At 39.3% G+C, this 23,512-nt stretch overlaps 1 protein-coding gene across 1 annotated transcript in view; it reads left to right on the plus strand.

Moving 5' to 3' along the window:
* si (sucrase-isomaltase (alpha-glucosidase)) overlaps positions 1 to 23,512 on the plus strand; it is a 69,189-nt gene that overhangs the window by 34,043 nt on the left and 11,634 nt on the right. Inside the window, exons 21-43 of the mRNA XM_034867568.1 lie at positions 2,023 to 2,147; positions 2,456 to 2,544; positions 2,825 to 2,874; positions 3,249 to 3,434; positions 5,359 to 5,508; positions 5,627 to 5,833; positions 5,989 to 6,143; positions 7,332 to 7,500; positions 9,859 to 9,955; positions 10,565 to 10,677; positions 10,985 to 11,110; positions 12,349 to 12,477; positions 13,044 to 13,157; positions 13,281 to 13,343; positions 13,503 to 13,616; positions 13,721 to 13,811; positions 13,938 to 14,076; positions 15,122 to 15,255; positions 15,347 to 15,381; positions 15,961 to 16,077; positions 22,049 to 22,197; positions 22,923 to 23,007; positions 23,210 to 23,266. Coding sequence (XP_034723459.1) covers positions 2,023 to 2,147; positions 2,456 to 2,544; positions 2,825 to 2,874; positions 3,249 to 3,434; positions 5,359 to 5,508; positions 5,627 to 5,833; positions 5,989 to 6,143; positions 7,332 to 7,500; positions 9,859 to 9,955; positions 10,565 to 10,677; positions 10,985 to 11,110; positions 12,349 to 12,477; positions 13,044 to 13,157; positions 13,281 to 13,343; positions 13,503 to 13,616; positions 13,721 to 13,811; positions 13,938 to 14,076; positions 15,122 to 15,255; positions 15,347 to 15,381; positions 15,961 to 16,077; positions 22,049 to 22,197; positions 22,923 to 23,007; positions 23,210 to 23,266 — 2,694 coding nt within the window. The remainder of the gene's footprint in view (positions 1 to 2,022; positions 2,148 to 2,455; positions 2,545 to 2,824; positions 2,875 to 3,248; positions 3,435 to 5,358; positions 5,509 to 5,626; positions 5,834 to 5,988; positions 6,144 to 7,331; positions 7,501 to 9,858; positions 9,956 to 10,564; positions 10,678 to 10,984; positions 11,111 to 12,348; positions 12,478 to 13,043; positions 13,158 to 13,280; positions 13,344 to 13,502; positions 13,617 to 13,720; positions 13,812 to 13,937; positions 14,077 to 15,121; positions 15,256 to 15,346; positions 15,382 to 15,960; positions 16,078 to 22,048; positions 22,198 to 22,922; positions 23,008 to 23,209; positions 23,267 to 23,512) is intronic.

Here is a 23,512-nt window from a genome sequence, read left to right on the forward strand (position 1 = left end):
TCACGACTGCGCATGCGCGAAGGGATAAACCCAATAGCGTAGCCCTTAGAGGGCGAAGCCTATACGAAATATAACTCTCTGATACAGTCTCATGAATGATTTTACATGGGTGTACCTCCTTATTTGTAAACATAAAAGTGTATTGCTCAACAAAAATGGTTTTAAAATTGCCTATATTTATTATGTTAGTGGAATGAGCACATACAAAATCAACATGTTTCACATGAAAGGGTTTGCCTTGGAGTTCTTTGTTTGAGACTGAGAGACAAGAGTGATAAGACAAAGCGGAAGTAAGGACAAAGAGGAGTGAATGAGGGGACAGGAAAAAAAGAGTAGAGAGACTATCTCCCTGACAGAGAGATAAAAGAGGTGTTGAGCTCCTTTGGGACCTTATTTGGGCGTCACAGTGGCAATGTAAAGTGCTCACTGATCAGATGAACGATTAGATTGGCTGTCTTGCCGCCGACCCCTTATCCTGGTTGGTCCCCTGTGATTATCTGAGTAGGGGGATGGAATGGAGGGGAGGGGGGGAGTGAAAATGACCATGAAAAACAAGTTACATAGTAGTGGAATAGAAGAAATCACATAAGGGGTGAAGGAGCAAAAACCGACAGGATGGGAGCTGAACTAAGAGAAAGTAGGTATGACAGTACGTGACATGGAGAGTGAAAGAGAGGAAAAGCATGGGCAAATCTAGAAGATGGGAAGAAGAAGAGGGGGATGGCATTAACAGTATGTGGAGGATTTGGAAGATGGGAGGACTGGCCAGCAGGAATAAAGAGAAGAGAAGACACGGCTAGAGAAGACCTCCTTAAGGCAGACAATGAGGGGGTGATAAGATCTGAAATTGCTTGTAGACGCTCCACTAACTTCAACCCACACACTGGACCATACTGTACTGTACACACATACACACACACACACACACACACACACACACACACACACACACACAAAATGTACCACACAAACTTCCATGAGAATAAAGAAAATGGGATAGAAAAAAGAATTAGAGCACCACAAGAGAGAATAAAATGGAATGGAGAAAGAAGTAGGTAAAAGGAGAATGAGAGGAGATGGAGTAAAGACAGTTTTAAATTGTTTTAGGCTGGGCTGAGGACTCCTTCCTCAGGGGATTAGAAATTAACTGTGCTCTATCTGGGCCCTCAGAGAAATGAGTGGAGGGGCTAAAAGAGACAGACACCGAAAGAGAGAGAGGGATGTGTCTCCTCATCTCAAATAAGTTCGTCTTAACAGTACAGAACAATACCATTACAAGGATTATATCATTATGCAAAACAAATAAACACATTTGACATCCTCCTCAACTGACTCAGTCACAACACTTTTTGTAAGAATTTAGATTTGTTTCTTCTTAAAAAAATTCAACTGTGATCAAGGGCATTGGCTCATTGTCCAAAATGATAACTAGTTTGATAACTATGAGCTACAAGAACAAGCTGCATTTTCTATTTCACTGATAACTTACATCATTACAAAAAATAGATAAATACATATATTTTCTTCCTTACCTCTACTTGTAGCCATGCAGATGGATTTGGCTTCATTCCCTTACTTTTTTACATATCCTTCACTGAGATTTCTGCTACAGCCCCAATACAATGAAGTTGAATGGACTTTTATTTGTGGGGCTCACAGGTTTACTAATTACAATAGTTCATAAGCCACAAACTTTACGTAGAAATTAAAGTTTTATCAGTAGAAAATAGCTCCAACAAAAAGTGTCCACAGTAATGGCTTACGTTCTATGCTGTAGTATCTTGTTTTCACTGACACCCAATACATGTCCCGGCAGGGTTGTAGACCCATACTGAAAACTGATCCATTTACACCAATGGCACAGTTAAGGGCCTCACTCAGAAAAGGTAAATTCTAGAGAATTAAATTTCACCAAGCCCAAAGCCATTCTTTTGCCATGGCCACTGTTTCATTGTCTTTCCCACAGAGCATCACATGGAGGAATTTAGGTTAATTATTATATTCTGTTCTCTTACCAATCAGATGGAACGGCTAGCAGACCGCAGAAAGTATGTTTCTATGCATCTGCCAGCTGAAAAACTTGGTTTACACATCAGAGGTGGCGCTATCCTTCCCACGCAGAGACCTGATGTCACCACTGAATACAGGTACACACACACACACGCACATGCACACGCACCCATGCACGCACAGACACACACAGTTTTAAATATTTCATTAAGCAATCAAGTACAGCAATTACATGCAATGTATCATGCACACACAAAAGCATACACAGAGCAAATCATCAACAAATGTACATACATGTAAATCATAATTGCAATCATAATAAATGCATCAGCATGTGTCTTGTGTTAATTTATTACTATGCACTGATAGAAGATTTTTAATTCATTAAATTGTAAATCCACATGTGTATGGTGTTTGTACTTTACGTGTGTTTGTGTGTCTCTAGTCGACGTAACCCCATGGGTTTGATCGTCGCTCTCGATGACAACAACCAGGCAGCTGGGGAGCTATTCTGGGATGATGGAGATTCCAGAGGTATTGTATGCAAATGTGCTGGTGTGTGTGGGACAGGATCATCCACATCTTGTTTTCATTTATTACAGGCTTGTTTTTATGAGCATCAAATTTAAGCTCTTATCTTATAAAGCACAAAGTATCACATAAGTCAGTGTGACTGTTCAAACACTGTTGGTTAGCTAACACACATTAACATTAACAAGTAAAGGTCAGTTCTCTACTGTGTGGCAGTACATCTGTTGTCAAACAGCTGTGAAAAACATTAAGATCTGCTCTTCTTTTTTTTTCTTTTTTACAGAAACAGTTCAAACAGGCAACCACATCCACTATGAGTTCTCCGCTGTCAATGTACGTTTCCCTCACACACATCCACACCGTCTTCTAAATCCGGCCCACATTGTCCCTCTGATCTGAACTTAAGCTCAAAACCCCCAGAGACCACAATAACAAGCATAATTGGTCCATGTTACACTACAGAAGCTTTTGGTAGAACAACTATACCACATTCCTCCTTCTCAGCACTGAGAATTGGCTTGCATGTTTAATGAATGACGGCAATGTTCTTCCTGTACATTAGCTCCAACAACTTGTTATTCTATCTATTGAAAACAGAAACAGAAAATTAATCTAAAAAACATCATATGTTTCTGAATGTAAATTCAGCGACACTAATCCGTTTGAGAGCAAATTAGGCATAACATTGTATGTCCTCTACCTTATAGGGAATGCTGAAGATGCAGGTGACCCATTCCGGCTACAAGGACCCAAACAACCTTAAGTTTGAGAACATTACTGTCCTCGGTGTGCCTCAACCTCCTATCTCCGTCTCTGAGACTCAGATTGGGACAAATGGAAACTCTACCACCACAGTGCCCAACACTAGCATACAGTATGATGAAGCCAAGAAGGTAAAAAAAACATATAGACATTGCCATGTGCAAATGCAAAATAAAATCAGCAACGCTTATCTTTTTGCATGCTAGGGGAAATAACCTTTAAAGAAAATGCATACAAAAATTGCATAAAGCACACTGTAACAATACCAACAATGTAAATCATTTAGGAACTCAGATATTTCCCTCAGGAGTTTGAGACCAAATCAGTGAAAAACATTGTGTGATTGTTGGACACTCATCAGGTGGCCACAAACATGACTCATAACAAATGAATGTTGCTCTGTGTCTGCTGAAAGTGTAAAATAGGCAACTATTTGCTACAAGTTTGCCAAATCAGCTTTAAAATTTGATAGTATGTCATTACTATCTTGTTAAAACTTGTTCTGTTGCCTCCATGTGGCCAAAATAATCTTCTTTTGTCCTGATTTAGAAAAGTAAATGAATACAGTTCCGCCTTAGACTTTTCCTTGAATTTTAATTAATCCTTTTGGGATGACTCCCGCAAGAAAATTTAATTTTTCAGCATCAGTCTTTAGCAAGAAGAATACAGTAAAGAAAAAGAAAAAGACAGTATAAAGATGACAATAATAACAATAATAATAATAATAACAATAATAACAGTAAAAAATCTGTGGCTATAAAAAGACATTTACCATAAATTATCAGTCAAGTGTCAGTGTCGAGTCAAGTCAAGTGTTCAAGTGTTTGTTATTTTTATTTGTTATAAATTGTTACATTTCTGCTTTTAATCTGCATTCCTAGGATTGAGTGAATCACATTTGGTAATGGGAATTGTATAATTGAAAATAATGCATTGTATTAATAGGTTAGAATTGAATAAACAATAGAATACAATCTATGACATAGTCAACATAACAAATGGAAAACTGCCATTTTCTCAGCCAAGTCATGTGAAGCCATTCAAGTATTTCTACTGTCAGGAAAACCTTGATGTAGGATCCAGGACAGATCTAGGGTGGGTGAGTTCTATGGGGCCCACTCTTGCAGACTCTAGCCATTTGTTTCAACAAGACAATGAATAAAAAAAAATGTCAAGGCCTTCCTCTAAGTGAATGAAATGATAACAATTTACATTAGGAGAGAATTGTAAAAGCTTCTGCGCAGGTGCGTCTGTGTGTGAGAATGAGTGAGTACGGGTAGGGAGACTGCATTGTACTTGTCTGTGTGTAACTGATAAAAACGATGAAGAAATTCATATGCATGTGTGTGTGTCAGCAAGAGAAAGAGTAGTGAGAAAGAATAACTGAGCAATGGTCCTACAGTAACTGCCCAGGGTTATAAGCAAATGACAGGAGTCTATAAAGGGTCAAGAAGGTTCAGTTGAGTATATCTATAGAGCTTCACCTTTTGTGCTTGTGTATACATGTGCGTATGCAGCCAGGACTGTGCATCTGTAAACTGTCAAGGTCTCTCCGGTCACACACACAAGCATGCATTTCTCAAATGACTCTCAGCGGTAATCATTTCCCGGGGGTGAAGGGTAAATGTGCTGTTAAACCTAAACTCTGGTTTGTCATGTCCATCAGTCTTTGTAAGCCTAGTCAGATTGGGCCTTGAACATAGCTCACAGCCACCAAATATCATTAGTTCAATATACTCTAAAAGAGAACAGTACTTCACTACACAAGTCACATTGGCTTCAGTGTGTGGTGCTTTTTTCAAAAACGTTTCCTACATGCTATACAGCCTTACTGCCTTCAGTTGGTGATTGTAGTGGCTAGAGAGAAAGGGGCTCCCTGAGATTTGCAGTAATAATTCCTGGGAGAGGCTGTTGAAACAGAGAGAGAAATTAACAGCTCTCTTAATTGATAGCACACAGCAAGTCTGTCTGGGCATGTCCTGGCACTGGCATTCTTTTTTAATCACTGCTTTCACCCATCTTAGTCCTCACCTTAATTTCATCACAAACACACAGGTTATGTTCCTGCATGGCCGCTCCCTGACTTTTGGGGAGACGTATGTGGTGCAGTGGGAACTGGACCCGAAAGAGACCCAGCGCTTTGATTGCTATCCAGAGGAGCATGCAGATGAGGCTAAGTGCAAGGCCAGAGGCTGCATCTGGGAGGTGAGGGGTGACACAGATGAGGTCCACATGCACATAAACATATTATTTATGTGTTCACTTAAAAACTGAGAAAATTAAATCATTACAATATGGAAAAATGCTTTCTGTCCCCATTCAGCCAAGCACCAATGCAGGTGTTCCATGGTGCTTCTACCCAAGAGACTATGGCTACGCTGTTACAGAAGTAAAGAACACCAGCTCAGGCATAACAGTTGATATCACACGGAACAAGAAATACAGAAGCAGTGGTCGCCCAGATTCACCAGACATTGACACAATTCGTGTTGAGATCCGTTACCACAGCAGCAACATGCTACAGTTTAAGGTATCTGTTTCTTTGTGCTAGTAGTGGTGCATATCAATTTTCTTTCCCCTTGCTTCTCTGACTATTTTCTTTATTTAAATGCATCCATCCTGCGTTTGTGCTCCACATAAACACACACACACACACTGACACACTAACATCCCCTCCCTGTCCAGATGTGGGACCCAGCCGCAGAACGTTACGAGGTTCCAGTGTCAGTGACGGTTCCGGCTCCTCCCGAGACCGACGAGGGCAAGAGGCTTTACAAGGTCGAGGTTACCCCCAACCCATTCGGCATCCAGGTCACAAGGAAAAGCACAGGAACCAAGATGTAAGTATTTCAGTTGTACAAGTGGTTCAGGTGGGCTAGGGTTGCTATTGTGTGTGCTAGATGAATTTTTCAGTTTCAATAATTTTTGGTTTATTACCGTTGTTAAGATCAGACTCCCTGAAAAAAATTAAGTGTGAAACCCTGCAGCACGTGCAATATAATTTAAAACCCTTGTGATTTTAACAAAGCTATAGAATAATTTATTTGTCAACATACTGTCTAAAAAAACTGCCTGTTGTCTCCAAAATGTTACCAGTTCAGCAATTCGTACATTTTTATTATTCATATTTATCTAAACCTACGCAGTGAAATGTTAATGTTCCAAGGGAAAACCTTTAGTGTTATTACAAATGTCAATGTGTCAATGTGACTTTTAATGAGGTTTCTTACTTCTGCAACATCACCTGGTGCCGTTTCATTTCAGACATTTATTAGAATTTTAATCTTATTAAAAAAACATAACATTTTTCATTAATTCAGGTGTGTCAACATCTTTTGTCTGTTATATGTGGTTAGCCTTTATCTCCTTGTTATTGCTCCCTACCCTGACCAGTAGCTCTTAAAATAAGAGAATTTTAACCACAACAAATGATATACTTTCCTAAACATTAAGTTATATGAACATGCAATGCATTTATTTTGTTTCAACAAGCTTGATGCAATCCCTTCTCTTTGTCCCTTAAATTGTCCCCTTTAGGGCAATTTTGGCAATATAGATGCGCCCATTAACAAGCAATAAAGTGAGATGTGGGGTAAAAATTCTGTTCTAGCCTATCTTTAGGCAAGAAACACATTTTTACCCTGTGATATTTAAGTAACAATGCTGAGTCAACTCCTCTGGCACAGTTACCCAAACAGATAAGATTAGGGAAGTTTAAGCCTAAAGTAGTTTCCTCTTGTCCAGCAGTTATGGTGATGTCACATAAAGCAGTCCAGCATCAAAGAGTCTTTTGAAAGCATATCTTTAGTCTTCTTTTTGTAGTTAAGCCTTCTGTGTTTTTAACAAGTGTCATTGGAAAGTTTACTAATTAAAATGTATGAAGTATGTTGCAGAATGCCTGCACTTCCTGCGGGTTATTATGCTTATTTGTGTCAAACATATTGTGAATAACTTCCTTTGACAATAATTCCCTCTCCTCGTCTCTCTTTCCATCTCTCATTGATTTAATCCTCTGTCACTTCTCTTAGTTGGGACTCCTCTGTGCCAGGTTTTACATTCTCAGACATGTTCATCCAAGTGTCTACTCTACTGCCATCAGAGTTTGTCTACGGCTTTGGAGAGACGGAGCATCCCACCTATAAACACAATCTTAATTATCACACCTGGGGTATGTTCGCCAAGGACCAGCCTCCTGGTGTAAGTATCACACTGAAGCTCTCGTGCTAATCAAATGTAGCTGTTGTTCTATACTTCTTCTGATGCACAAACTTTGACATTGAACTAGCAATGCATTTTCATGTTCCATCAAAACCAATTGTGGGCTGGTAATGGCACATGTATCATCACACCCTGCACTGAATGTCTTTATCTAACATCACACCCTCTGGAGACTACAGAGGTGACTTGTAAACAACCTTCCTGTGCAGTATATAAACACGCCTTTCTCACATTTGTGTCACGTTGATGTGGTGCTGTTGATGTGAGTGTCATCATCATTTCCTTACTAGTGTCAAGGCCTGACAAGATGAGGTTTCCAACTTCATCAGCATTATCAAGCCTAATTGCTGAGCCGTCAAGACATCTCCACAAGGTTCAGACAAATGGCATTGCGCGGTCATGGACGGCTTGTAGAATGTGTATGCACCGTCAGTTTTGTTGTCATTACTTTGAATTCCTCATGGGGGCGGCAGAAAGTACGCACTATAGCTTTAAGCAGGAAGCTATACATGTTACTATTTGACAGTGAATTATGGATGGCCGCAGGATTTTGGCAAACAAATACCTGCTGAAATGTGTCAATGGGTTGAGTCTTGGATTTTCAATTTTTTCATTTGTGAAGGGTGCATCATCAAGGTAAAACTGGGTGTTAAATTGCTTTTTAAAAACATTTTACATAAAGCGCTATCCAGGTAACCGACAGCACATGCCAAAAATGTTCCTCGGGAAGACACTTAATATAAAAAAAATATTAGTTTCAAAGAAAGTGACAGAAAAACAACAAAATTATAAACAAACTGAATGTAAAACTGCAATGCAGAGCATGTCATCTGATTCTCATACACACTCTCATGGGTCTGTTTTGTTCAGGATTTGAACAGACATACTCTACAGTAACACACAGCAATACACAACTGCAGCAACATGAAAGAGATATGGTTTGAGGTTGAATAGTTGAGGGAAAGTTAGACTTTGTAGTGTACTCTAGAGGGGATATCTCCAGTCATTAACTAGTTTGTGTGTCATAGAACATAAACAAGAATATAAATTTGAAGTTTTATAAGGCACCAAGTAAATTGCTCATTTCCAATCCTGTTTTATTTAGAAGAGTGTCCATAGTTGGACTATTGCAATCCATGCAAATGTACCCTGAATAAATGTGTCTCTGTCTGTCCATACATAAGAGTGAGAAGCCAAGAAAGACAGACAGAGAGAGACCAAGAGAACACTGCTGGCTGTTTCTCTGTGTTAGTGGACAAGGTAATGGCCTTTCTCCTACTTGAGTCAGGCCATCACAACATGTACCAGGGCCACAAGAACACAAGCACACACATAAAAGCAAACATCCACAAAAAGATGGCACGGAGACAGAGCAAGTCCTCAGAGCCATTGTATTACAGTTTAACAGCTTCTTATGTACCAGAGGTGCAGGAGGCTGATGGAGTGTGACGTGCCCATGAGTTTTCGTTGCAGGACGGTGACATCTAAAAGTGGCAGATTTCCTGTCCCCCGCCACCTTTCTCTCTGCTCCTCTTAGCCTAGTCTGCCTAGTTCCATCCTCATCTAAACACTGCAGATAACAGTGGGACGTTCGCAGTAGTTACAGAAGGAACACACTGTGAAACACAACTCAATCCCTCTAGAACCAAATGTTGTTACGGATGCATAATTACTACAGCACACTGCAGTGTATGCATGTAGAAAATCAAGGCAAGCAAATCCAAACATTTATAGCACGGCATAAATTGTCACAGAAAAAGGGAAACATGAATAAATGTGCCTTCAGCCACACAAGTTGATTAAAGTAGCGGTAAAGTAGGAATCAAAAACTATTTTAGTAAAAAGCAAATTTGCCAAGTTGAGTCTGGTAAACTACCAAGCTACAGTTTTTGCATTTATTTTCTTTTTATCTGTGTGCAACATTTAGGACTTCCTTATTTTGTTATAATACCCAGCAGCAACTCAAATCCCCAAATAACTTCCCAGTTCTCCATCGATGTTCAAACTCAGGCCAGAGGATGTAGTGAGAATTTGGAGCACTATTGGGTGCTATAACTACCAAAGAAAGTATATATTTAAACACATTTTTTAATCAGTGCACATTAATTTGCAAAGATAACAGTTGTAGAAATATTGTTCCCCCACCTCTGAGAAAACCGCAAGCCCATCAGTGTTGTCACACCTGTAAATGCATTGACAAATGCCCTGTATAGAAAAATGGTGTAAAGAAAAATGCTCATGAATAAACAATGACTTTCTAAAAGCCAAAGAACAGATTCTTTACCCAACATATCACACTTTTCTCCTTTATTCTTAATCTCTGTCTCTCTGCTACAGTACAAGATGAATTGTTACGGAGTGCACCCTTTCTATATGGGCCTTGAGACGACTGCTGATGCTCACGGTGTGCTGCTTCTCAACAGCAATGCCATGGGTGAGAAGAACACACAGGCAGACACACATGCTCAAAGGCACACACATGCTTGTACAGGCTGTGCTTTATGTACATATAATCACACTCAATTACTTATGCAGTGAGAATGCATGTATTAATGAATGAGGCCATTTCCCTGTTTTAAGCAAATTACCTTTGACAGGGAATCTTATACAAGGCCAACACAGCAGAATTAGTACATTCTACTCCACCTTTGTGCATTTGCATACTGAACAGTAATACACACTTTAACACACGCATCACCCATACTATACACACATGTGCTGCCATATTTTAATTTCTCACTTTGCAAGAGCTCAGGTACTCGTCATGTGCCAATGAAATGAAAATGATAAGACATACATAATTTTGAATGTATTACAACCAGTTTTCATAAATAGGCTCATACTATAAATACTATATAAATGTCTTGTTGTTCTCCCGTTTTGTCCTCCCTTCGAGTTTGTTTAAACTTTAAGTACTAAATTATGCAGGCACTACACACTACACATATAGTATAGACACAACGTGTACATACACACACACATGTATGTAACAATTACTGTTTTTTTCTAAGGGACATTCTTTTCTTATTTGCTTTATGTCCAGATGTGACTTTCCAGCCTACTCCAGCTTTAACCTACCGAACTCTGGGAGGCATCCTTGATTTCTACATGTTCCTGGGACCCACACCTGAAATGGTGGTTCAGGAGTACACTGAAGTAAGTCTTCTTGGACGTCTGGTCTGTTGTGTGTGTTACTGTGTGCATTTGTGTGTGCTTCTGTGCCTATGTGTGTGTGCTGTGTGTGTTTTGTGTCTGGCCCAGGGCCGCTGTTGATGGACTGCAGCAGCTGGGAGTTCCTCGCTTCAATGCACTCTCTCATTTAGCCTATTCAAACACACCCACACACACACAAACGCACGCACGCACAAACAATCAAATACTTTATGGATGCCGTCCCGTTTTCCCGCAAAACAACTTTTCTGTGCTGAACTGTTTTGACTTCCTTGTTTGTTCTGCTTAACAGCTGATTGGACGACCTGTTCTACCTGCCTATTGGTCCCTTGGGTTCCAGCTATGTCGCTATGGTTACGCTAATGACACGGAGATAGCAGATCTATACAGAGACATGAGGGAAGCGGGTATACCCTATGTAAGTTTTTGGACAAATACTTTTTAAAGATGTCTGAATTCTAGGTAACAGCAGAATAGAATATTGTCAACATTAAATAATGCTACAAGAAAACATAAATCCTCATCTTGCATGTTCCTATTCACTTTTTATGCCACAATGTGAAAATATTAAACCTCATGTATCACCACCTCATATATGTGATTTAAAAAGAAAATGTTACAGGACACAATGCTGATGCTGCCCACATGCATTGTATCCAACCCCATTCCAAGATGTTGGCCTGCTTTTGCCGGAACACTGATATCATTCAATGAGTGTCCCATCACAAGGAATCATATAATTGCCCTTATACAAACAAATGCAGTCTGAAAGCTTTTTCTTGTCTGCTCTGATGTAGGTTGAACAGCATAGGGACATGCACTCAATGGAATAGAATGAGCTAAATTCACTACAACATCTACCCATATTTTACAATATGAGTCACTGTATGCAGACAATAAGTATATAAAACTAAATCAGATAAAATATGTTATTGGGATGAAGCAAAATGAACTTCATGGATTACATTGACTACATCCAGTTAAACTTAATAAAATGTGACCTCTAATTTAATTTGAAAGCCATTCCATTGTAGGTTTCACAGCCTCTAGACGTTTCCAGTTGTATACCAGAGCCAGTAGTTCTCTCTGACAGGGAAATCTGGGGTTCAGATTTGAATAACATGATAAGTAATATACATTTGTGAGAGCACTATCTTTGACCATGGCAATATCCCATGTGAAAACAGCCAGAATCCTCTTCATCATGCAGAACAGAGAATCCCCATCGATAATCAAGCAATCCCATGAATATGCTACCTCTAACCTGCAAGGCGCTGACGCCAGCCAAAAATTATCCAGCATCAATAACTGTAATGAAAGAAGCGGAGAATACAGCTTACAAAAGCTACTCATCAGCTAATTTTACAGTTAAACCAACCTTAAACTGCTACCGCACACAAGGAGCGAATGAAAGTGTTGTTCTTACCATAAGAAATAAGAGAAAGCTGAATTTAAAGGCAAATTAAAACCATACTTCTACCATATCTCAGGGGTTGCATGCCATACATGTTGACAGAGTAGTATGAGCATTAGTAGGACTTCTAACATTTGACATCACTGTATCAAAATGTGTTGTGTGCTCTGCGTTGTGTTGTTCTGATATTTTTTAACAAAACAAAGTAAGTCTTCCGTTAATTTAAACTTTAACTGCTGCAGGATGTGCAGTATGCAGACATTGACTACTTGAACCGTCAGCTGGACTTTGTTCTGGACCCGATGTTTGTTGGACTGCCCGCCCTGGTTGATCGCATGAGGGAAGAGAGCATGAAGTTCATCTTCATTCTGGTAATTCCATCATATCATTAAGTATTGATACAGTTACATGCTTTGACTGCTAGACCATACTCAACAGCGCTGTGGGTTAGGTTCTGGCTAGTCCACACAGTGATGGGAGAAAAACATGTTCTGGTTCATTGGCATTGCTTTAAACCAATCACAATCATCTTTGCCGGTGCTATGCATTGCATGGTGGCACGGTGCCGCAACAAAATAGCCTAGGGATAGAACTTGTGTTGTTGGAACACGTGAACGTTCAAAGGTTGTTTTAGTTTTGTGGGAGGAAAAATCAGATTTGACAAATAGTCTAGCTAGCTTCTCAATTTACCTTGCAGAGATCTAAGGAGCAGTTCACCATTACAACATAAAAAAAGATTAAGGTGATGGACATGCGGCCGAATTTTAAGCGAGACCCGGAGCAATCCCGGAAGTGGAACCTCACAGATATAGACCACATGATTGGGGACTCAAGGATCAGCAGCCCATGGGGCAGGTGTTAATCGTATATACAGAATGTGAAAATTACTAAATCCCTAGCCTCTGTAATATGAAAAACTGAATGAATTGAATTCCAGGATCCAGCCATCTCAGGCAATGAGAGTCATTATCCTGCCTTTGAGAGAGGTAAAGCAGAGGATGTCTTCATCAAATGGCCCAAAAACATCAGTGATGAAATTGTGTGGGGGAAGGTAAGAGAGAATGGATGGCCAAACAAAATACACATGCATGTATTGATAAAGAGGAGTTGAAACCAACAAAAATCATTTTGCACATCGTGTGGTGGTATAATTCATAAATTTCTTTATTTGCAGGTCTGGCCAGATTTACCCAATGTAGATGTAGACGAATCTCTGGATTGGGAAACCCAAGTAGAGGTACACGATTTTTTTGTATTTACTACTCTGACACATATATTTTCCTATCGTCCGGTATATTACATATTATATTTGTAAAATCATCTCTCTTTGAGACTTGGTTAGTTTGTTAAGTTTCCAGCATTTCATTTCCTGATCCTTTCACGGTCCCATTTCCAGTTATACAGGGCATTTACGGCATTCCCCGACTTCTTCCGCAATAGAACAGCAGCATGGTGGCATCGGGAAATCCAGGATTTCTATAATAATCTAACATTTGATGGTCTCTGGATTGTGAGTAACCCAAAAGAGGACATTTTAAAAAAAGTGACCTTTTTACCTGATTCTGCCTGACTTACTTTTCACTTTCATTCCCTGCACTCTGTTTTCATCTGTAGGACATGAATGAGCCTGCCAGTTTTGTCCACGGCACAGTTGGAGGGAAGTGTCTTGGTAATCCACTTCTAGAGAACCCTCCATATATGCCACGTAAGACACACACGTTTTCGGTTTTGTTGTCCTGTCTCATGTTGTAATTAGATTACAAAGAAGTGATAACGACATATTCCATGTGTGTTTAAAGGATTTTATGTGTTTTTGTTTTGTCTCCAAAAGCCCTGGAGTCTCAACATGTTGGTTTAAACCATAAGACTCTGTGCATGAACAGTGAGCAGGAACTCAGTGATGGAAAGACAGTCAGACACTACGATGTCCACAACCTCTATGGCTGGTCACACACCAAGCCCACTTATGAGTAAGTAAATATGGATTGAATTTATATTTGGATGTTTTGTGCGTGCATCCCAGCTTCCATGTTTTTCTGGATGTAGTAGGTGGTAGTATTTTACACTTTACAAGAAAGTATATCACCTATAAAAGGGCAGATTAAACATATTATTGTGTAAAAGTATCTAATAAAATGCCGATATGAGCCAACACAGATGTGCAAGTTTTATTTTATTTATTTTTTAGACCCTTTTTGTCCCTTTATTATAGTGATGGTAGATAGACATGATAGCGGGATAGATATGGGGGGATGACACGCAGCAAAGGGCCGCAGGTTGGATTTCAACCCGGGCCGTTGCAGGACTCAGCCAACATGGACTGAATGCTCTTACTGGGTGAGATAGAGGCCACCCCAGATTTGCAAGTTTTAATAATATTTTTGTGATATCTTAATTACAGCAAACATGGCACATTATCTGGAAAATGTACATTATCCCAAATAAATGAGTTTGTCTGGCCTACTGAAACAACGTACATTTGGCAGTAGACAAATTAGGGGAGTGTCCCAATCCTACAAAATCTAAACAACATTTGATGTTGGAGAAGAAATAAGAGAAAGAGCAGAAACTATCACTGCAAACACATTTAGGAAGACTCTGCTGCAACAGAAGAGGCATAGCTAATATATTCTAACTCTCCACATAAAATGTAGTTAAATCAAAACTTTATGAAAATAATCACCATTGTGAAACTACATTGGTCCTTGTGGTGGAATTTTCCTCTCACCACAGGGAGGCCAGATTGCAGAGTTAGCTGAAAAATAGCCTGGGGATACTCAGCACCACTGGGCCCAGAGCCCAGGTGCTTTAGCTTAGGAATTGTTTTATGTTTAGCCGTGCTAAATTTAACAATCAGAATTAATTGGCTAATTTGGTTCCAAAATAAATGTCCCTTACTTAAGGAGGAAAAGACACTTTTACATTCTATTTGTTGCTAGTTTGTTGCATGGTAATTTGCGTTAATGTGTTATTTCTAAATGTTAAAGAAATCATTGAGTCTCTTTCTTTTTGCAGCGCTCTGCTGAATGTGACAGGTAAAAGAGGCATAGTGGTGACGAGGTCCACTTACCCCTCCAGTGGAAAATGGGCTGGACATTGGTTGGGAGACAACAATGCCAGTTGGGACCAGCTATACAAATCCATTATAGGTACATATGGAAACTATAGAAACCTTGAAACTTACTGTAGAAAAAAAAATCTTTAATTTGACATAACTCCCAATTTGCCTTTGCTCTACAGGCATGATGGAGTTCAGTCTGTTTGGCATCTCTTACGTAAGTATCATTATCTGATCCTGGTTTTGACAAGACATAATCTTATGGATTTGACCTTGTCCTCTCTAAGTAGATTAGAGCGAGCTGAGTGAGGTTATTTTGTTTGATCAAAGGACATCTTAAGACACAAAGTGAAGCATGTCATTACACGACCTATATAAACTTATTAAAACTTACATTTTTAAATTGTTGTCCTGGCTTGCTTTGACTTTGCAAGTTTGCCCCGCTGTCTCTTTGTGTTTATTTATGTCTCTCTCTCTCTCGCACATGCTGTCCTTCTGTTGTCTCTCATCTCCTCAGTGCGTCTAATAATAATTATAATCTGACACCTCATCGATCCCTATATGGTAAATTTTTTGTTGCCCCCAGCCCAGCCACAGGATCAGACACACAAAATTGCTCACTCTTGCGGTGTCTTGCTCAAGGACACGTTTGGAACATGATGCTAGGAACAAAAGTGTGACCCCAGTTAGAGTGGTGGAAGGGTGATCTTTATAGTCAGACCTGCACCCTGGTGACCATCATTCTGTCCATCTCTGTCCCCACACTAACACGCTTTGGTCTGTCCCTCTTTTTCAGACTGGGGCAGACATATGTGGGTTCTTTAATGCAGCTGAGTATGAGATGTGTCTGCGCTGGATGCAGCTGGGTTCCTTCTATCCATACTCGCGCAACCACAACGGCAAGGGCAACAAGGTGAGAAAATAACCTAAAAAGAGGAAAACACTCACATAGAGATGATTTGGGCTGTGAACCCTTTGAACACTTTAATTCAGTTTCCTAAATACAAACTTATTTTTCCTCTTATTTGTGGTTGTTTATTTATTTTTTTGTTTCTGGCTTGTGCATTCAAGCTAAAAAAACAAATGTTTTTAAGGGTTGAATATAACATACCAAAATGGCAGTTTGCTTCAGATTTGATCTGCCACTTCACACATTATAATGGTAAACTTGACTGAAAAACTGAAGATCAGACAATTTGACTGTAAATGATTGCCACTGTGTTTTCAAGATTCAACATTCCTTTATTTGTCATTGTCATGCTTTACATAAAAAATAAATTGTGTTTCACACATCCACCAGTCATTGAATACATCAGTGCAAGACCGAATACTGATGGATAAAAAGACAGGGCTCCTTTTCAGAGCTTACCCAATGTTGACATCACTCCCGCTCTGTGAAGTGTAAGCCCCGCTAGCTCAATTCCAGAGTCTGGTATTATTTCCATTAACCACGTCTCCATAAAAACAAAGACACAAAAAGTCTCGTACTCCACATTGTAGCGATCTCCATGAGCTGATAGATTTTTTTCTACATCAGAGATAGAGCACTTTACAGTGAAATTGTTAAACTGCTAATGACCTAATGAATATGAAAGAACACCACCAGAGAATTGAAACTATATATATATATATATATATGTTAATGCATAAATTAATTCATGGGGAGAAATCCTGTTCCATGAAAAGAGTGGGGATGTCACTATTTTGATTTTAATTAGAAAACAGAACTAGAAATGGACTACGGAAATCAGAAGCAAGATTGTTGACTTCTTTTTCCTCTCCATCCCCGCCTACTTGTCTGAAAAAATAAATAAAAACAAAACAGATACATCGTAGCTTACCGGCTGAAGCATGCATCTAAAGACTCAGGTTAACGTTAGTTTACCGGTAGCCTGTAGCTATTCCAGACACCAGAGCCCCTGCCGGAGTCGGAGATGACGTAGAAACAACAGAAAATCCTCCTGCAGTGGCACATTTTTGCCTTTCCCATGAGTTATTTAAAGAAACAACAAAGGGAAAGCATGTGGGCTCCATGGTGCCTTGAGGTACACCCATTAAACTAATGGTGCATTCAATTGCGCCACAAAAAACACTGAGAAAATTAAACTGTTGTACCCTTCTGCTATGCAGTGGCTTGTATTGTGGTATCGCCATCTTTGTTAAAAAAAAATATTTACATTGAAAATTGAATTGAATCTTGACACCCTTTAAAAATAGTGATACAGTATATTCGCAGGAAGTAATAATTTCAGAAGCGTGGGAAGGCTTTCAACCCCAAAGTATGATATGTATATAATATAAAACAGGCAACAGAGCACAATTGTTACATTCAAATTGTGCATGCTCTGCTTTACAACTATGTAACAGGAGCCACGTGCTTTCAAAAGCTAAGTTGTCAAATGTTACCAAACTGGTGCTCACTGTAGCTGAAGCTCTAGCAAGCATGTGCTTATGCACTGAAAATAAGGGCATAAGTTATATATAGTTGGAAAAAAAAGCATTTACCAACACCATCGCTTTTGTTTGCAAAAAAATACAAACCAAGCTGCTTTCTCTACCCGACTCTCTCTTAATCTGCGTCTGATATACACAAACACACAAAAAGATAGACCTGCTTGGTGGTGTAGTGTTGGTGGCATTCATTCTGGTGGTGACCTTTAAGAGCGTTGGAACACATCTGAGAAATCCAATAACGCCCGTCCGGAGATCGATCTCACCAGCTAAACTTTCTCTGCACTGGAGTCTGCAATACTAGACTGGACACATACACAGCTGTGTGTGTGTGTGTCTGTCTGTGTGTGTGTTTCAGTGCCTGTGCTTTTTAACAGCATGGAGTGGGGATATAATTGAATTCTCAAGGTGATCTGGGCACCACTGCACACCACCTAACCTCCACTCCACACACATATACACCCCATGATTCCAATCATTTAATAATGGTTTGCAAATGGGTGTTTTAACATGGAGAAAATTGTCAGAAAACACACACACACACACACACACACACACACATATACACAGATATACACACAGGGCAGAGGGCAGCACAAAATGACCGTTTAAGAATCAGGATGACAAAAAGTAAGAGGGATGAAGAGAAAATTGGTGGTAAAACAGTACATGTATTTATATCAAATAGGGAAAAAATAACAAAGGGATCAAGTGGTGAAATACGGACATGGAAATACAAAAGCAAGGAATAGAGAAGTGAAGAGAAAAGAAGTTCAGAGGCTATGAAACAAAAAAAGAGATAAAAATGATGAGAGATACAAGTGGCGGGGAATAAAACAAGATAGCAATTTAGCAAGTTAAATGGTGGTGACACAGAGTAGGGATGAGGACATGAGAGCTGGAATAATAAACGATTTGCCGATTTTGGGAAAAAGTGACGGAGAAAAAAGAAGGGAGAAATGGGAGTTAAGGCCAGCTATTTATGTACTCTACTGTAAAAAACTGTGTTATTTTTTTCAGTCAGCCATATAAATCAATCATCAGACAGTTAGTGACTGTAACCTCTGGTCTGCTTAACAAGGCATTTGACAAAAAGTATTAACACCACACACCAGACCCGAGGGTGCACACGGTCAGAGACAGTGGAGAGAGAAAGAGAGGAGAGTTTTTGCAGAGTCATTCCCAGAGCTTCGTCACGCCTTGTGTCTCTTTGCCCTCAGACAACTTTCAGTGTTAACCTTGAGATAATTTCACTGTACCAGCAATCGCTGCAGTGTCCACAGTCACATGAGAACAATGCAAAATTAATTGAACAATGTATGCATTCTCTGCCAATAATTTAAGCAGTGTAGGGATTTTCAAGTCATGCATTTTGCTCTTCAAATAAAGGAAAATATTATTGTTTATCAAAATGTATTTTTCTTTTTATGATGTGTTCTCTGCAATGCAAAACAGAAACTCAAAAGGTTTATGAGATGGGGCGAGTGAGTAGATTCCAGACTGATAAATGAAGAGAAAGACCAAGCGGTGGAGAGAAAAGATGAGAGGGGCTGACACAGCCAGACCTCATTTTTCCTTGAAGCAGTACGAGCGCACACACATGCGTATCTGTCTACTATCAGTGTGTGTCACAATGTCTTTCACCACTTTCAATGTGGTCATAAATTAGGTGAACTCATGAGATAGATTCTCTGTCTGCTTCTCACTCCCCTACTTCCATCTCTTCATCAATCCCTCCTCTGGTTTTCCAAAGATGAAAAGTCTACACTGAAGGCTCGATGGATAGTGGTCTAACTGTCAACATTTGTGCGACTGAATGTTAAAAAGTATAAACCAAGCTTTTGGGAGATTATCCTGTGTTTGACCTAACTTTTTACGTTATAACAGCAACAACACCCAAATCATTTAAGTGTGCACCCCAAACTACCATCAATAAACAGTATTTCAAAGTGAGAAAACTATACGTCTACATCTGGACACATTAAAATATCAATAATGCTATTATTAGCTATTTTAGTAACTAACTAAAAAGGCCAATGATCAAAATATTTATGTCCTTACTTATTAGACATGAGTATGCCCTTATTCCTGTTCACATTCCATGACAGAATGAGAGTACAGGGGACAAACTAAACATAATGGTAACTTCAGTTAACTCTGTAGAAAATGATAAACAGGAAACCTAAACATGTGGCAACACATCACTGAATTCTGAAACTCATCCCATAACTATACAGCTTTTCACAAAACTGGGTAGAATTCCATGATTGGAAGCTAGGTTAGGACTACAATGCTAAACTGAATGTCAGCTGTCTAACCCAACCTTTTTACCTCGCAAATTTCACTAGTGCATTAGGGGTCGACAAAGGTCGACAGTCTTTTTGATTTCTGCTGTATTAGAGGCAAGTCTGAGGACTGACATGGTCCTTGCAATCCAGGGGCCAGTAGGGTGAAAGAGCAGCAATCACATGCGATTCTTGACCATGTTTTTTCAAATTATTTATTTATTTATTTAATATTTCTTGAGTTTGATGTGACATAATGGTAATGAATATCTGAAGAACTAACCTTGCAATGAACCCATATTTATGTAGGCTGTAATGTCTAAAGTTTCTAAATTGTACGACTTAGTGGCTGTGATATTCTTCCATTTACTGGCACATGACCAGAGCCAGCTCCCACAGCTCAAGGTCCTATGCTAGACATATAAAACCTGTTAATCCTGACAACAAAAATCCACACAGTTATTTACTTGTTCCAATTTTAATGTGGCCAGTGGCTTTCAGAAATCAGTAGCCTGTAGCTTCACTGTGCAAAACTGTCCGAAACCACCGCTGATTCTTTGTTTTTATGGACTCATTGGGTTCAGGTTGGGTCGTACAATTGTGTATGCATTGCATTGACTGTAGCGGTGCTGTCATTAATTGGGGAAGCAAAGGAAGCTCATATTCATTCATTCAGATTAATTTGATCAGTCTCACACTTTCTGTATCTATGAAACACAACGTACCATGCTAATTACTTCCCTGTAAACACATTCTTAGACATGCAGGAGAAAAAGAAGGGTTACTAAAAAGGGTGCCAGGTAGAAGAACTTCTGGGTTTCCAGATAATTGCAGTGCTGTACATTTCCTGAGTAAATGATAATCTGGTCAACTCCTTAGGTCATAAGATAATGGAAATGTTCATTATTCAACTGTGTGCTCTTAGGCTTGTACTTAGTAACCACTGGGCTACAGTTAATAACTATTAACAAATCTGACCCAGCTTAAGAAAATGTCTGTCATTTGTTTTCCTCTCTGTGATGACTTTTATGATAATATCTATTTCTTAAATTAAAAGACAAGAGACACACAGATTCACACTTAACTGCATAACAAACTGAGAGAAGCCCTGCAAAAACACATGCATACACACATATGCAAACAAAGTACACACTACACACACACAGTATCATAGGGAGGAGCATATGGTGATGACACGCTTCAGCTGAACATATTCATGATCCCAAGTATGTTTGTGTGTGTGTGTGTGTGTGTGTGTGTGTGTGTATGTGTCTGTATGTCTGTGTACTTGACCAGACTGATAATATATTTGGATTGGCCCATATCTACAAAATGACAGTACACCCGTGTCCTCTTTTTCTGACCTTGTCTTTTAAGAGGACGTTACACTTGTTGCCAATTAAAAATGAGGTAAATGTCAGCACAGTGTGGGGCAGAATAGTTTGTGTGCATCATTTATCTGTTTAAATGCACAGAGGACATTTGAGTTTTTATGGCATGCTACAAACTAGCTAGTGTCTCTCTTCATGCCTGGTAACATTTCAAAGTAATTCAATTACAGCATGTTGTGAAATCCAAATAGGAAAGAATCAAGTCATGATATACAGCGACAAGATACGAAAAACACAGCTGTGTGTAAATGTACATTTATTTCACGGACAAATGTAAAAGAAATTCATTCATATTCCACTGTTTTTTTCCTACAGTGCCCTGCATGTCTGTTTGTATCTGTGCTTGTAAATGAGAGAAATGAACCATAGACAGAGCTTTTGAAATGTACATCTATTGAAACAGTAAACCTGTTTACTCCAACACTGAGCACTTGTTTCTAGCTACAAGTATACAATCTTAGTCAGTGGATGCTGTACAGGTATTTGGACATTTTGCATACCCTAAGATTAGCTTGGTCCTATCAGACTCTTGTACATTTTACTGAAGGAAAATGGAAAGTTTGTGTAAAGGGTGTAGCAAGGCTACCCTAAAACAGGTTGTCGACTTATAATTTTTTGACTAGGGGGATCACCTGATATGTTGATTTATTGCATTTGGGTTTTACACTTAAACAACTCTAGGCCTTTTTTACCCAAAATAGTGTTTTTATTACGGTTCAATTTAGTCAATCTGTCTTTTATACTATTTTTCTCACAGAGACAAGATCCTGTTGCTTGGAATTCCACATTCGCCGAGGCATCCCGGGACGTCCTGAACATCCGTTACACCCTCCTGCCCTACCTGTACACTCTGATGTATGAGGCTCATAAAAGCGGAAGCACAGTAGTCAGACCACTCTTGCACGAGTAAGCACAGACTCACACAAGGGCATTACATGTAATCACTTAATCAAATGATTTTGTTATTACCAGAATCAATCTTTTCTCCTGATTTGCTGGCAAGATACCTTTAATTTACACTACATTGCTTTCCATTAGTATGCAGAATAGCATCCGTGACAGCGGCTGGACAAAAAAAACAATTTAGGTAGAGTTTTCATTTAAGAGCTTTAATGTGTTTTCACTACCACTGTTTTATCATTTTAACTAGTTGTTGAAATGTTACCAGGAAAGCATACCTAGCTACAGATTTTGTGTCAATTGCAAGAAAAAACTTCCTTAATGTATATATCTATGCTGGTTTGTGACATTTGCTATGATTTGAATAACTTGACAGGGTAAGACAAAACGTGTGTCTTTCCTGCCACAGCAGCTGCCTTTAAGAAACCTTTGAGCAAGGCACTTTCTGTTTAAATTTATTGGCCAGATATCAGATGTGAATGTGTTTAACTGTATGAAAAAAACATATTTATTCATTTTAAGAGACTCTTAAAGTTACAGATGGTATTTAAGGAGCTGGCAGGGTGAGTCTGGCAGGGATATTTGGCTTGCATCTTAAAACCGTTGAATTCTGAATGAGCACTTGAACTGTCGTCTGGTCTAAGGACACAGGAGACAGTATTAGTGAAAAAAAGAGAAAGAAAAAAAAAGATTCTGTCAGGCTTAATGGCATCTGTGCCGGTGTCTCACAGGTTTGTGAATGATAAAACCACATGGGACATCTACAAGCAGTTCCTCTGGGGACCTGCCCTACTTATCACCCCTGCCCTCGACCAGGTAAATTCACACACAAATGCACACGCTCTAGCTTTTTTTTTCTTTGTTTTTCTTTTACTGATATCACTATGCATTATTTAATATATCACAGATGCTACTTTTAAACCATTTCAGATAGTTGTCAGTCTACCGACTCTGCTTGTGTCTCTCCATGATTTGGTTGGATTTATTACTTTTGATTAACTGACTCTGTGATTGACAGGGAGCCAGGAGTGTAGATGGCTACGTTCCTAATGCACGCTGGTATGACTACCACACGGTGAGTCCAAGTGCATAACAAACAGAAAACAATGAGAAAGAAGAAGACTTAACATAATCCAAAGCCTGCCCTGTATTGTCTAATGCATTTCATAAAAACTGCAGATAAAAATGATTATTCAAGCACACCATTGGTGCAACAGTACAGTATATAACACTGAACAATAGTAACAATGGGCGTTTCTCAATATGTGTTCTTCTATGGACTTGTGTTCTTGTGTTCTTGTGAAACGTCATGTTTGGTGGC

This window comes from Etheostoma cragini, chromosome 3 (genome assembly GCF_013103735.1).
Source record: "Etheostoma cragini isolate CJK2018 chromosome 3, CSU_Ecrag_1.0, whole genome shotgun sequence".
Classification (NCBI taxonomy): Eukaryota; Metazoa; Chordata; class Actinopteri; order Perciformes; family Percidae; genus Etheostoma; species Etheostoma cragini.